Below are 14,268 nucleotides of genomic sequence, written 5' to 3' on the forward strand. Positions count from 1 at the left end.
TTCATGTTAATTTAAAATTAAGTTTATCTCTTTGATACTGGGAGGAGTCAAGGTTCTAGGTAAATTCTTGGTTGAATGGATTTAATCCAACCTGTCTGCTGACTTGTTGATTTAGCCAAGTAATCTCCTTGGATTAGTTAGTCTGAAATCCAAACTAATTGGGAAGCTGTTGTATACCATCATATCAAGTTTGCAGACTGAGTAGGCATGGAAGAGAGAGACACATTTCAAGATACATTTTTTTTCTCAAAATATTTTATTGTGGTCTGCAGTTCATCCCTGTTTACTTTGCGAATCCCACAAAAGTCTAGAGTATTTGTAAATTTCACTTCCATTACAAATCTGTTAGATCCTACTATGGAATCTTACATTCTGAAAAGTGGGGAAGGCTTGTGGATCCAGGTAGAGCCAGGAAGTGAAGAATTGTTCGTTGCACCATGCCAAGTATGAATTTTATGAAATGTTATGAAGGGCTTCTTTGTTATGAATAATTGGCTGAGATTATTTCTAGTGCTGGCATTAATTTTTGAATAATACGTACATTTTAATGTTTCTAAAGGTATTTCTCAGCTGTAATAATGAGAATAAGTTTAAAAATTAATTGGACATAACAAAGGCTAGTCTAGGTGATGCAGTGTATTAATTTACTATTTGTTAGTGAATGTGTATATAGTGCCATGACTTTGGATAATCCTTTTTAGAGATTAAAAAACAGTGTCTCGCTCAAAGATTTTACAATCCTAAATTAGATGAACATAGAACATGAAGATTTCTGGAGACGACAATTCAAGCCTGGTGAAGTTTAACTAATGGCAGTGGGTAAAGTAGAGACACTACATGTGTAGCTACATGCTGCAATGAAAGGTTCCAGCAGCAGGGAGGCTGTGGGGAAAGGCTCTGTCAGCTTCTCCCAGCTGGAGCCTTTCCCTGTTGACTCTTTGTCCCTTGACGGAGCCTATCCCTGCTGCCAGAGCCTTTCTCATTGTGGCAGGGAAAGGCTCTGGCAGTCCGGAGGCGGTGGGACGCTACAGATACGGGAGGCACTGCTTGGGCTTGTAGAGAGCCCATTCATGGTATATATCTATGGGGTTCAGGCATGTAGGGTGCTCTGCTCTACTCCTCTGCTCTACTCATTTAAGCCGTGCCTCACCATCTATACTGCTGTTTACACCAATGCTAACTGCGTGTCCAGTGTGTGCTCTCCTTGCAGCTGTAAGTATAGACTTAGGCTGAGTACCTTCTGTCTCTGCTTAGTGCCTTGTTGATATTTATTCAGATCACAAAGACACCATAATTGATCAGAATTGACCCTCTTTGCTCAGAAAAGGCAGAGTACTGTGCAATGTAGATGGCGCTGCAAATTAAGACCGAGATTAATTGTCAGAATTTTTTGTGCATACATGTGTGACCACCGCTCACTGCAGCTATTCCTGGCGATGGACAGTTCTGTCAGTCCTTACCTTTCATGAGCAAGAAGTAAGGAAACAATTTAGCCAGGTTCAATTAAGTTGAAAATCACTTCTCTCACACAGCATTATAAAACCCATCCATCCAAACCACACCATCCAAAAAACCCCACCCAAACAAAGAAACAATTTTCTTGTAATATGGAATATTATTTTTACTCAGCTGTATGATTCTTTGTGTATCTCCCTTACCTAGAACATGAGATTTCAGCACTAAACCAGATGTCTTGGCTGATGAAAACTGCATCTATAGAACTGCGTGTGACATCACTGAACCGCCAGCGTTCCCACACACAGAGACTCTTGCATCTGCTGCTGGATGACATGCCTGTAAAACCTTACTTAGGTAAAACGGGGTATGTTCTGGGGGAGAATAGGGAAACCAAGACTTGAACTAGTGAGAGAGTCCTCTTTCCTTACTTAAATTACTCCTCTTTTAATACATACACATTTTAGTTCTCATCTACCATTTGAAAATCTTTCTGGTATTTGGTTTGGTATTGACACTGCGAGAGTGAGGAATGTGGACTGCAATATATGGAACACAGGATTCCACTCTTTCTCCCTTTCATTCTTTTTTGTTTGGCTGTTGGTTAGTTTGAAGCGTCTCTGTTCATTCTTCTGTATCAGTCTGGACCAGGGGTTCTCAAACTTAACTGCACTGCGACCCCCTTCTGTCAACAAAAATTACTTCACAACCCCAGGAGCAGGGACCGAAGCCTGAACTTCCCTGAGCCCCACTACCCCGGGGTGGGGGGGCCAAAGCCCAAGCCTCACCGCTCTGGGCAGAGGGGCCAAAGCTGAAGCCCTCAGGCTTTGGCTTTGGCCCTGGACAGTGGGCCTCGGGCTTCAGGCCTGGACCCCAGTAAGTCTAAGCCAGCCCTGGCAACCCCATTCAAAGGGGGTCCCGACCCACAGTTTGAGAACCACTAGTCTAGACACTTGGTTTTAGAGGCAAGTAGATGGATTTGGTAAAATCATGTCCTGTATAAAAGGTTGATGGCTCATAGACCTTGCTTGTTTCTATCTCCCAGCAGGTGGAGTGTCTTCCTTGCTGGCTGGTTTAGATAAGGTTTTCACCCAGGCTGAAAGTCAGACAGTTTCACTCTTCACAAGTCTCTTGTAGCAAGTAGAGTCCCAAGTTATTTCAGGCTTTGAGGTTGTACCATTATGATACAATATTGTATCATGACAGTACTCATTGATGTAATGTTGCAACTCAAAGACACAATGTCACCACATTATATATTTACTTTGTTCTGCAAAACAAATGTTAAAAGGTGGCAGCAGAAATCTTCACATTATGAAATAAGTGGAATAGCCAAGGAGATGCACAGAAAGGGCCACAACCAAACAGTTTCTCCCCTATCTGCCTTCACCAGTCTCAACCCTGACCTGATTTTGGTGAGGTGGATGTCTAATTATTAGGAACTGGATTGAGACCATCTATTCATTTTACATTGGCCACCAAACAGTAATATCAATACTTATCATTTCCATTGTGTTTTAACCCTTTAAAGTATTCTACAGACATTACCAGTTACCAGTGAACAGACAATAACTGTTTTCACTTTCTACCATCCTAAAAGTAGTGACCTAAAAGTGAGAAATTGACTGGTCTGCTGTCGTGTTATGTGCCCTTTCAGGCTTGGTCAAATTGTTTGCATATTTTCTCTACTTTCGTTTTCTGATTTATTGTATTTCAATACCCTTAGCTGATGGTGAAGGAGGGATGGAAGATGAAAGTCGATCAATCAGTGCATTTCTTCACATTGACACTGCCTCCAAAGGTAAATGCTCTGGAGAGTCATTATTTCTTAATAAAGATTTTCTGCTTATGAACAGGAAGGGCTGCCTCTCGCAGATGTACTTCAGCATGAAAAATGGGAGACATAAGCAACAGCAACAATTGCAGTATGCAGACTATTATCTAGCATGGATTTTAGAAAGCAAGTGACAGTTTTATAATGAGGGAAAAATACTGGAACAGGAGAGGAGGTAAAAGAGTAATGCACAAGGGAGGGCAAAAGGCAGGAGGAGGCAGTCAAGTGAACTGGGACGTAACCATTTTGCGACTTGCTGTGACACACCCCTAAATAGTATCATTAAGTTTCTGTGACTGAAAATGTTTGCATTTGTGTTTAAAAAAAATTTTTTTTTTCTTTTTAAAACCTAGGTAACTAAAGTTGAACTCCTAAATACATGTCAGGCACCCAAATGTTGCTGCAAGTTCTCTTCACCTCTGAAAATCAGGCTGTTTTTATTTAGGAGCTGAATTTTACACACCTGAAAATTTTGGCCCATGAGCATATATAAAATGAGAAATGACGTTGTAGAAATAAGTTAGTCATCTAAATCATAAAAGACAAATATCTATTCTGTTAACATAGATTCATAGCCTTAGCTGCTCAGAAAGCTCTTCTTGTTAAAGTGAAGAATTGTATTTACAAAGGTCAGTTAAGGTCCCAGTAGGTCCTTGGTATTTCTGAATAGGATAACAGTTCATTTTCTTCCACAGTACGCAGAAAGATCTTGAGTATTCTGGATTCCATTGACTTCAGTCAGGAGATCCCTGAACCTTTGCAACTGGATTTTTTTGACCGTGCTCAGGTTGAGCAGGTCATTGCTAACTGTGAGCACAAGAATGCACGTGGGCAAGTTATCTGCAACGTCAAGGTAAGCAGTGTTTGGAGAGTGCTGTCTCAAGATAGACACGGTGTCTAAAATTTAATTTGGTAATTTTAAAAAAATGGCTGGTCGGGTTTGGGTTCTGTTATTATTGGTCATTGTACACACTGATAGTGACCCTGGCCCCGTGTTGGGATTTACCTTCCCAATGAGGTTTAGATAGTGGACAATTAAACTAAAAATATCTTTATTAGTTCAAAGGCTGATCAGCTCAGTAGCACGTTACAAGCATGCAACAATTGGCAATGCACTTATTATCTATCCCCCACCCTCCCAACCACTGTGAGCTGCGATCAGTTACAATAGGGCCAGGAGCAGAACCACCACCTCTACCAAGTGCTCCAGAGTCTTGGCTACCTGTGGACCTTCTGAGAAATTTCACCTGCTATTGTTGTTACCCTTTATTATCGAGTAGAAAGTTCTGAAGCACTCAGAACTTGTTTTAACTGGATCTTGTTTGCTGCCCTTGCTGTTTCTCCTTCATTAGCTCAGACACAGGTCAAACAAGTTTTGTCTAGCAACTACTTACATCACTATAATTGCCTGGTTATTATATTAAGAGCCATTAGGTTTACCTCTGTTTACAGACCCAAACCTGTTGTTCCTTCTCCAAAAGAAAGTTTAGCCATTTCAGTATGTGAACACACAGTTATTTTTACTGTTTTTAGTTGTATGTTTCATCGTGTGAGCTAATTAGACTTAAAACTGATTTTCTTTTTAATGTCCATATCTTGTATAAGAGCTCTTGGTCCTCCATCTGTGTTATACTGATGATGGATGCTGTCAGGGGAGATTTTGTGCTCTGCAATGTTTTTCCATTCTAAACTCCTTCTCCCCCCAAATTTTGTTAATAATGTGACTTAAATTGTCACTTATTTATATACCTATAGATTGGAGTAGCATGCAAAGGCTGCAGTCAGGATCATGGTTCCATTGTGCTGGGTGCTGTATGAACATATAGGAAGACCAAATCCCTGCCTTGAAGACTTTAAAGTCTGTAAGACAAAGAGCAGATAAAGGGTTGGGGAAAGGATACAACATGTAAACAGTGATCTGGGTGATTGTAAGAACTTGGCCATGTTGATTCCAGGGTGTTCCATGTCTTTTAAAATATAATTGTTTTAAAAATCTTTAGGACTTTTTTTTGGAGTAGGGAGCAGTTGCAATTGAAGTGGGAAGAGGAAGGGATTGTGGGAATAAGAGGGGGTGGATAAAGGAAGAAGAAAACTGTTAGGGAAAAGGAGAATGGGAAGTGAGGAGAGGAGGGTGTGAAGCACAATGGGTAGAGAGAGTGAAGTTGGGCAGTTGAAGGGCTGCAGTAATAGGAGAGGGGTGAGATAAGGGGGGATATGCAAAATCAAGGAAGCTAAGGCCATGTCTAACTTAATGGGGATTGCTGCCTCTGCGATCAATGCAGCGGGGGTTGATTTAGCGGATCTAGTGAAGACCTGCTAAATCAACCACAGAGCACTCTCCTGTCAACTCTGGTACTCCACCAGAGTGAGATGAGTATGGTAAGTAAATGGGAGAGTGTCTCCCATCAACGCAGCGCAGTGTAGACACTGCAATAAATCGACCTAAGCTCCGTTGACTCCAACTATGTTACTCCTGTAGCTGGAGTAGCGTAACTTAGGTCGACTTACCTTGATAGTGTAGACAAGACCTAAGTGTGCAGCTGTCTCCTAAGCTGAATCCACTATGTTTGTGTTGCAAACATTTCCAGACAGCAGGGAAGTTCACAATCTAGACACGGCAGTATTTAGGCATACTGGAATCCCCTTTCATTCTGTTAGTTTGATTTTTTTTTTTTTTCTCCTGCTCTTTCAATTCCAGTATCTTCACAGAGTTCTGGTTGCAGAAGTTAATGCCCTTCCAGGAATGGCAGCCATAGGACAGAGACCTTTACTTATGGAGGTAAGTCTAGTCAAAATAACCTGGAGCTTGCCTTGGTAGAGAGTTAGTATGCGGCAAGCTGGGGTGTAAATCTACAGCACACGAGATTGCTGTGCACTAATTGTGTGGAACCTGCCTCCGTGCACTAAAAGTTCCCTTGTGTGCTTTGACCTACTGATGTTTGAAATGGGAGAAGGTCAAAGCACACGAGGGAACTTTTAATGCCTGGTAGCAGGGTCCATATGGCCAGTTAGTGCACAGCACTCTAGAGCTCTGTAGATTTACACCCTCCTTGGAAAAGTCCCTAGTCCCATTGAATTGAAAGAACAATCCCATTGCTTTTTCTGATAGCCTAAAGATATTTAAGTGGTTTGTTTTTTTTCAGAGACTATGACCATAAAGTAAGACAAGCCAGCTGCAGTCTGTCATCATATTCTTGTGCTATATAATCTAACTAAAATTTCCTTTTCTTGGGAGTCCAGGAGATCAACACAATTCTGCAGTATGTGGTGGAGCGGAACAAGTTGCTGCAGTGTCTCCATGCAAAGCGGCATGCACTGGAGTCCTGGAGACAGCTGGTGGAAATTATACTCACTGCCTGCCCACAAGACCTCATACAGGCTGAAGATAGACAGCTGGTTATCCGGGACCTCTTACAAGATGTGCATGACAAGGTAATGCTCTTTTGGAAACCAACCATCTTTTTGAACTGTGGTGGTACTTGATTTTGCATTAAAGGGAAAATTTCATCTTTGTACCATTTTACAAAACATCTATTGGGCTGTGTTCGTATTTCAGTTTTCCTCCATCACTATCACTATGCTAGTAAAAATTGCATGTGCTATGGAGAGAGGGAAGAGCGATCTATTTATTTATTTATTTATTTTGCTAAAGCTTTTATTAACTTTGGCAAATGAATACTTTTTACCAGTTTGTAAAATGTGCCAAATCATTTTATATGTATAAAAAGGCAAGTTAGGAAAAGAACTTGGGTTGCAAAGGATATTTATATAAACAAGTAACTGAGAAGGTAATTTTACCCTTTAAATGGTCAAATGAAATGAAACAAATGAAGTACTGACTTTATCCCCTTCCTGAAGAATTCTTGTGGCTGCTCTCAGATGGGTACCAAGTTTTTCTAAATTGTGTCTTGTTTAACTTTTCCTTTTACTAATACGAATTTTTTTTAGATATTGAAATGTAACATGGCTGAATTGTTCTTTCTCTAACTTGTTTGTTTATATGTGAAATATTTAAAATCAGGCTTTAATACAGCCATTGCACTCTTCTCCCTTCTGTTTTCTGCCCAAATACATGTGTCGTTATGTTTGTGGTTTGGGGGAGTGAGAACCATAAGGCTAATAGTCTAGTCCAAAATATTATATTACACTCTTTTTGAAAAAAGACACCGTGTTCAGATATTGATTTATTTTGTATAGAAAATCTTCTATTTCTAATTTAATGAAATAAAAATGTCAAATAACGTAACATTAAGATGCGTTCCTTTTGCTTGCAGAAATTATGTAGATATGGGCAGCTGAATAAGTGGTCTGGTACCTCCTGAAATCAAACATGTTCTCTTTTTCCCCCCACCCGTCCTCTTAAGATTCTAGATGATGATGCAGCTCAGGAGTTAATGCCAGTGGTGGCAGGGGCTGTGTTTACCCTCACTGCCCACCTTAGCCAGTCTGTGCGCACTGAGCAAAAGCGGCCACTTGCAGTCCCTGTACCTGGACACTCCCAGTATGTCCTGATGCTGGATGGTTCTTTCACATCATCACCTGGTTCAGAGGGCATATCTGTGGGTTTTGCTTCCATTGGTGACTCTTCCCTCCATATCATCTTAAAAAAACTATTGGATTTCATTTTGAAAACAGGTATGCCGTTAAAAGCATAAAATAATTGCACTGTCTGTGAGTGGATTCTAACATGCCAAGACTGCATAAATGCACTGTGAACTTTGATTGAACTTCTTTATGGCATTAATACAGGTGCACCTTTCAGAGTTACCTGTATAGACATCCTGTAAGTTGTGTTACTCTGAGGAGACAGTTACTTAGCATGCTATCCTGAAAATCAGAACCGTTGAGGTGGAGGGCTATGTAGTGTGTATGTATAAAAGGGGATTGAATATTGCAGTGGTTATAGCTTATCAGACAAGACCTTGCTTTGCTAAACTCATTCTCGTAACCCTGGATCGGTACGCCAAAGGCAAAGCTCTCGTATAAGAAAACGTAATTTTTCATTTGTTTTGCTACTGCCAGCACTAGCACTGCGAAGATAAATTAAGTGGGGGGTCCAGATGGTATTAATAGAATAATAATTTCACTTATACCAATTTGTTCCCTGTTAAAAATAACTGTTTCTTATGACCAGGTGGTGGATTCCAACGAGTGAGAACACATCTGTATGGATCACTGCTTTATTACTTACAGATTGCCCAGAGACCAGATGAACCAGACACCTTAGAAGCAGGTAGGATACAATTGTGTTTTGAGAAAAAGATGACCAATTGTGTATCAAACCCAGTGCTGTTTGTTATCCCACTGTGTTAGAATTAAGTCGGGACAGAGAATTGTCAACGGCCATTTCTAAGTATTCATTCAAAATGTATTCTGTACCATGAGCTTTGGATTTCCTGATATCAAGGACTAAAATATGTGATTTGTTATTCGGTGTCGGTTTAACGAGGAGTGAACCATAATTACAAATCTGTGAAAGGTCTCAGGGCCTGTTGGAAATTTATTAAATTTGTTAACATTGTTGGAAGCTATTGGAAAACCTTCTGTGCACTCCTGCTTATGTACTCTCTCAATGTTTCATTTGGAACTACAGGAACCTCTTACTGCTCTTTGGTGCTGCTTTTTTTCCTCTAGCTGAAGATGACTTGAAAGGAACTCATTTTCAAAGCTAATCAAGACTGCTCCTTAAGCAATCAGCAGGGCTACTGGTGCCAGCCACACTCTTTCTGTCTAAGGGCTGAATTCTTTGCCTCTTCAATATTCCTAGCCACTGCTGAATCTCAGAGCAAGGGATCAGGATCAGAAATCAAGCTTCGTTCTTATACCTGGTCATTCAGACTACCACCACTATGATTTTATTAGTGCTGGGAATTGCAGTGATTGAAAGTGTCAGTAAAATTGTTACAGTTCCTTTACAGTTTATTGATTGCTTTGGACATAACTATTTTCCACTGGATGCATCTTGTTTGCTTCCCTTAAGATTGATTGCTTTGATCTCAGTTGAAGTTTTTAGGTTCAGTTGAAAGAGTTTGCATGTGTACAGGGGTGCTGGAACAATTTTTATAGTGGGGGTGCTGTGAGCCATTGAACCAAACTGTAAATTCTGTATATAATGGAAACCACTTCAAGCCAGGCACCCCCCCACCCCCATGCCCCTAGTTCCAGCTCCTATGCATGTATATGTATTTTATCCTACAGTAAGTTTTCCTGACCAGACCATCTGAGGGGAGGGGAGATATACATACATGTATACACACACACCCCCTACTTGGATGTTCTGGCCAGAGTAACTGATTTTAGGACCAAATATATTTGTACAGGAACCTTGTCACTTCAGCAGCGCGCTTCTCCCCCCCCCCCCCCCGTTACTGAGATTATGTATAGATTATGACTACTTTAATGTCCTGAAAGAAGTGGCTTCTGTTTTGCTGCATCAAACCACTTCATTCTTCTGCATCTCCTTTAATTCTATTTTTCTCACTTTTTTTATAGCCAAGAAAACAATGTGGGAACGTCTGACAGCTCCAGAAGATGCATTCAGTAAACTGCAGCGAGAAAACATGGCAATTATTGAAAGCTATGGTGCTGCCCTCATGGAGGTGGTCTGCAGAGATGCCTGTGATGGCCATGAGATAGGCCGGGTAAATGAATCTATTCCCTTGTAGCCTAAAGTTGTTTTTTAAGGGATGCTTTTCAACTATTTCGGTGAACATTTGATAATTTTTTTAAATTGTAATTTGGTGAGTATTACAAATATCTACTGAAATAAAAAATCACTCGACAATTTAGATATATTTTTATAAAAAAACATTATTTTGGTATTTTTCAGAGTAACAGCCGTGTTAGTCTGTATTCGCAAAAAGAAAAGGAGTACTTGTGGCACCTTAGAGGCTAACCAATTTATTTGAGCATAAGCTTTCGTGAGCTACAGCTCAAAGCAATGTGTGAACTCACCCTGCTAGCTGTGCAGAAGCAGGGCCATTGTTAATGCTGTTGCAGAGGTAGTATGGTCTAGAGGACAAAGCACAGGACTGGAAGCTAGGACTTGCTGAATCCCATGTCTAGATCTGATATTGATCTGCTGTTTGATCTTGGGCAAATCTCTTGATTTCCTTGTGTCTGTTTCCTTACTTATAAAATGTGAATAAAATCCTCACAGGGACTTCATCATTTTCAAAAACTGTGTTTAAAGATAGCTTCAGGTATTTCATTGTCCTAACTTAGTGATTTATACCATCGTATTTTCAATTTTTTAAAACATTTCTCTTTCTCCTCTTGCTGTATGAAAGATCCAGGGGAAGGAGTGAAAATGACAAGACAGGTAGTTTTGTCAAATGTGCCAGTAAAGAAACTGAAGAGAGAAAATGTTTTCACTTATTTTTCAGATATAGTGAGGTTATATGCTACTTGTAACAAGAGTAGACTTAAAAAAAAAAAAAAACAACAAATATTATTTTCAAGTAGATAAGTGTCCCTATAGTGTTTGGAAGCATTTTGAAGATATTCTAAGTATTAGTTTTGCTAGATAGAGCCGTAAACAACAAAGGGAGTCAAGTTGGTTTTCTCTGTATTAAAACCCCACGAACTAGATGGTGCAATAACTTCCAAATAAAAGAACAGGTTAGTGTGTGGGGAAAAAATATATTCAGTTTTGTTAAGAGGTTTCTACAAACAATGGACCAAAATAAGGTGTGAATTTCAGTATATAAGCATGTTGCCTGTCTCGAGGCATGTATTAGAAATCTCAGCATTCTGGCTAATTGATTTAATTATTTTTTTGTTTATTATTTTTAGATGCTAGCTCTGGCTTTACTTGATCGCATTGTCTCAGTAGACAAGCAGCAGCAATGGCTCTTGTATCTCTCCAACAGTGGCTACCTGAAGGTGCTTGTGGATAGCCTAGCAGATGATGACTTCACTCTTCAGAGCTTACTCACGCCTCAACCTCCTTTACTTAAAGCTCTTTACACCTATGAATCGAAAATGGTAAGAGCTCACCCGGGACTGTTTTCTTCACAAACGAAAGTTGCTTTCTTGAGCTTCACGTTCTTGATAAGAGTGCGTGTCCAATTAACAGATGACATATTTAAAAACCATATGGGCCTTTCTGTTTCGTCAATATGTTTTCAATTTATGGTATTTTCAACAACAGCAAAAGTTGTTCTGCATACAATAGATATGTTTTGGGATACTGTTGAAAGCAAGGAGGGCAAGAACATTAATATAAATGGAGTGCTTGTAGCACCTTAGAGACTAACTTATTTATTTGGGCGTAAGCTTTCGTGGGCTAAAACCCACTTCATCAGATGCATGCAGTGGAAAATACAGTAGGAATAGAAATGAGAGAGAGAGAACATGGGGAAAAAAGGGGGTTGCCATACCAACTCTAATGAGACTAATCAATTAAGGTGGGCTATTATCAGCAGGAGGAAAAAAATAAAAAAACCTTTTGTAGTGATAATCAGGATGGCCTATTTCAAACAGTTGACAAGAAGGTGTGAGTAACAGTAGGGGAAAAATTAGCAGGTGGAAATAGTTTTTAGTTTGTGTAATGACCCATCCACTCCCAGTCTTTATTCAAGCCTAATTTAATGGTGTCCAGTTTGCAAATTAATTCCAGTTCTGCAGTTTTTCATTGGAGTCTGTTTTTGAAGTTTTTTTGTTGAAGAATTGTGACTTTTAGGTCTGTGATTGAGTGTCCAGGGAGGTTGAAGTGTTCTCCGACTGGTTTTTGAATGTTACAATTCTTGATGTCTGATTTGTGTCCATTTATTCTTTTGCATAAAGACTGTCCGGTTTGGCCAATGTACATGGCAGAGGGGCATTGCTGGCACATGATGGCATATATCACATTGGTAGATGTGCAGGTGAATGAGCCCCTGATGGTGTGGCTGATGTGACTATTTCCACCTGCTAATTTTTCCGCTACTGTTACTCACACCTTCTTGTCAACTGGTATGGCAACCCCCATTTTTTCATGTTCTCTGTCTGTCTGTCTACTGTATTTTCCACTGCATGCATCTGATGAAGTGGGTTTTAGCCCATGAAAGCTTATGCCCAGATAAATTTGTTAGTCTCTAAGGTGCCACAAGTACTCCTCATTCTTTTTGCTGATACAGACTAACACAGCTACCACTCTGAAACCTATAAATGGAGTCTCACTGTAAGTTTGCATGACTGTTTTTTCTCTGTTCTCTTCTATATTCTAGGCATTCTTGACCAGAGTGGCTAAAATCCAACAGGGGGCATTAGAGTTGCTGAGGTCTGGAGTGATTGTGAGGCTTGCACAGTGTCAGGTATATGACATGCGACCAGAGACACATCATCAGGGGTAGGTGTCCATGGAATTGGTCCTTTAACTGAGTGCTAGACCATAAAACCCATTCTTGGAGGATGCGAAAATCACTGACTTTTGCAGTCTTTCATCCTTGTGTTAAAAATGTTTTCTCTGTTTAACTTTTCAGTAGCTAAATTCAAGCTGTCTTATTGGCATGGAAAATTCCGGTTTATCAGGCATAAAGGGGTAAATTATGGTACTTTCCAGTTGGCTCCAGGATATAAAGCCCTCTTGCTTATCTGATTCTGTGGAAAGTGGTCCAGAATTTTTTAAACATAAATTAGGTTCTGCTAGTTTAGAGCTGAAGTTGCTGAAATCTACAGCAGCGAAAATTAGTGTTGTTTAAACCATTTTTCTATATATTATAGACTTAATTTTTGAGGGATTGGAGGTGGTTTGAAGGTGGTGGTAAGAGCCTGTGTTTGATGCATTCTCTTCTTCCTTCCTCTAAGAACACACAGAACATATAATATTGGAGTAAATTTAATTTCCAAGTTGTTTCATGATATTTGTAATATGTGACACAGAACTTGGGGGGAGGGATAGCTCAGTGGTTTGAGCATTGGCCTGCTAAACACAGGGTTGTGAGTTCAATCTTTGAGGGGGCCATTTAGGGATCTGGGACAAAAATTGGGGATTGGTCCTGCTTTGAGCAGGGGGTTGGACTAGATGACCTCCTGAGGTCCCTCCCAACCCTGATATTCTGTGATTCTGTGAACTCCATGGAGTTGTACAGTGTTGTTAAATTGGTTAATTAGAGTAACCTAAACACTGCCTAACTTTCTCAGCAGAAAGTTTGTATGTCTAATTATTTTTAAGGTGCTAGCAACCAGGAGCAGAAGCTCAGATGGCCAGTATCTGTTGGGGTGGGGTCACAATGTGCAACTTTTGGTTGTGAGGTGGCTGGGGGAAGAAAAGGAGTAACTTGTATGTTTAGGAAAAAACATCTTGACTAATTTCCAACCCTGATACTCACTTTACATTTCCAAGGCAATCTTTGCAACAAAAAGAACTAGAAACGTAAAAAAAAAAAAGGTGGGGGGGGGGCATAGGGGGGTTTCAGTAAGCACTGAGGTCTAAATATATCAGCTGGAGTTTACATGGTCTGTTGGAACCTGAAAGGAGTGTTTCTGAAGCCGCTTGTTTTCACTGAGGACAACTGAGGAAAACAAATCTGCTGTTTCTAGACCAAGTCCATCTGATTAATCTGGACATTTGCAAAGAAACATTGTCTTCTAGCTAGAGAATGCATGGGAAACGTCAGATCTAAAGCAGCTTTCTGAGGAAGTTAAAAAGGGATCTGTGTGAAATTGGCCTTATACTGGAAAGCTAACAGCCTTAACTAAGAAGCTATTATTGAGTACTGTGATGTTTCCGTACCCTTTCGGGTGCTTGTAAACTGTTTTTGTAGCCTCCAGTTTCCTTCAACTATTGATACCTTTCATCTTAAATCTCTTCAGAATGTTTGGAATGAGAGATCCGCCTGTCTTCATTCCTGCTCCTGTGGAGCGCTATCGCCAGATTCTTCTCCCAGCCCTCCAGCTGTGCCAGGTGATCCTCACATCCAGCATGGCACAACATCTGCAGGCAGCTGGACAGGTAAGCTAAGAGGCCAAGAATGATCTTTCGGTGTCCAACATTG

The 14,268-nt window shown here is 40.3% G+C and overlaps 1 protein-coding gene across 1 annotated transcript in view; it reads left to right on the forward strand.

Annotated features, from left to right (window-relative positions):
* NUP205 (nucleoporin 205) overlaps positions 1-14,268 on the forward strand; it is a 76,091-nt gene that overhangs the window by 47,267 nt on the left and 14,556 nt on the right. Inside the window, exons 24-34 of the mRNA XM_084646245.1 lie at positions 1,663-1,812; positions 3,182-3,256; positions 3,985-4,142; positions 5,988-6,068; positions 6,530-6,721; positions 7,654-7,924; positions 8,424-8,522; positions 9,782-9,930; positions 11,084-11,275; positions 12,499-12,620; positions 14,087-14,225. Of these exons, the coding sequence (XP_084502371.1) occupies positions 1,663-1,812; positions 3,182-3,256; positions 3,985-4,142; positions 5,988-6,068; positions 6,530-6,721; positions 7,654-7,924; positions 8,424-8,522; positions 9,782-9,930; positions 11,084-11,275; positions 12,499-12,620; positions 14,087-14,225 (1,628 nt within the window). The remainder of the gene's footprint in view (positions 1-1,662; positions 1,813-3,181; positions 3,257-3,984; positions 4,143-5,987; positions 6,069-6,529; positions 6,722-7,653; positions 7,925-8,423; positions 8,523-9,781; positions 9,931-11,083; positions 11,276-12,498; positions 12,621-14,086; positions 14,226-14,268) is intronic.

Source organism: Lepidochelys olivacea (assembly GCF_965140295.1).
Source record: "Lepidochelys olivacea isolate rLepOli2 genome assembly, chromosome: 1".
In the NCBI taxonomy this organism is placed as follows: Eukaryota; Metazoa; Chordata; order Testudines; family Cheloniidae; genus Lepidochelys; species Lepidochelys olivacea.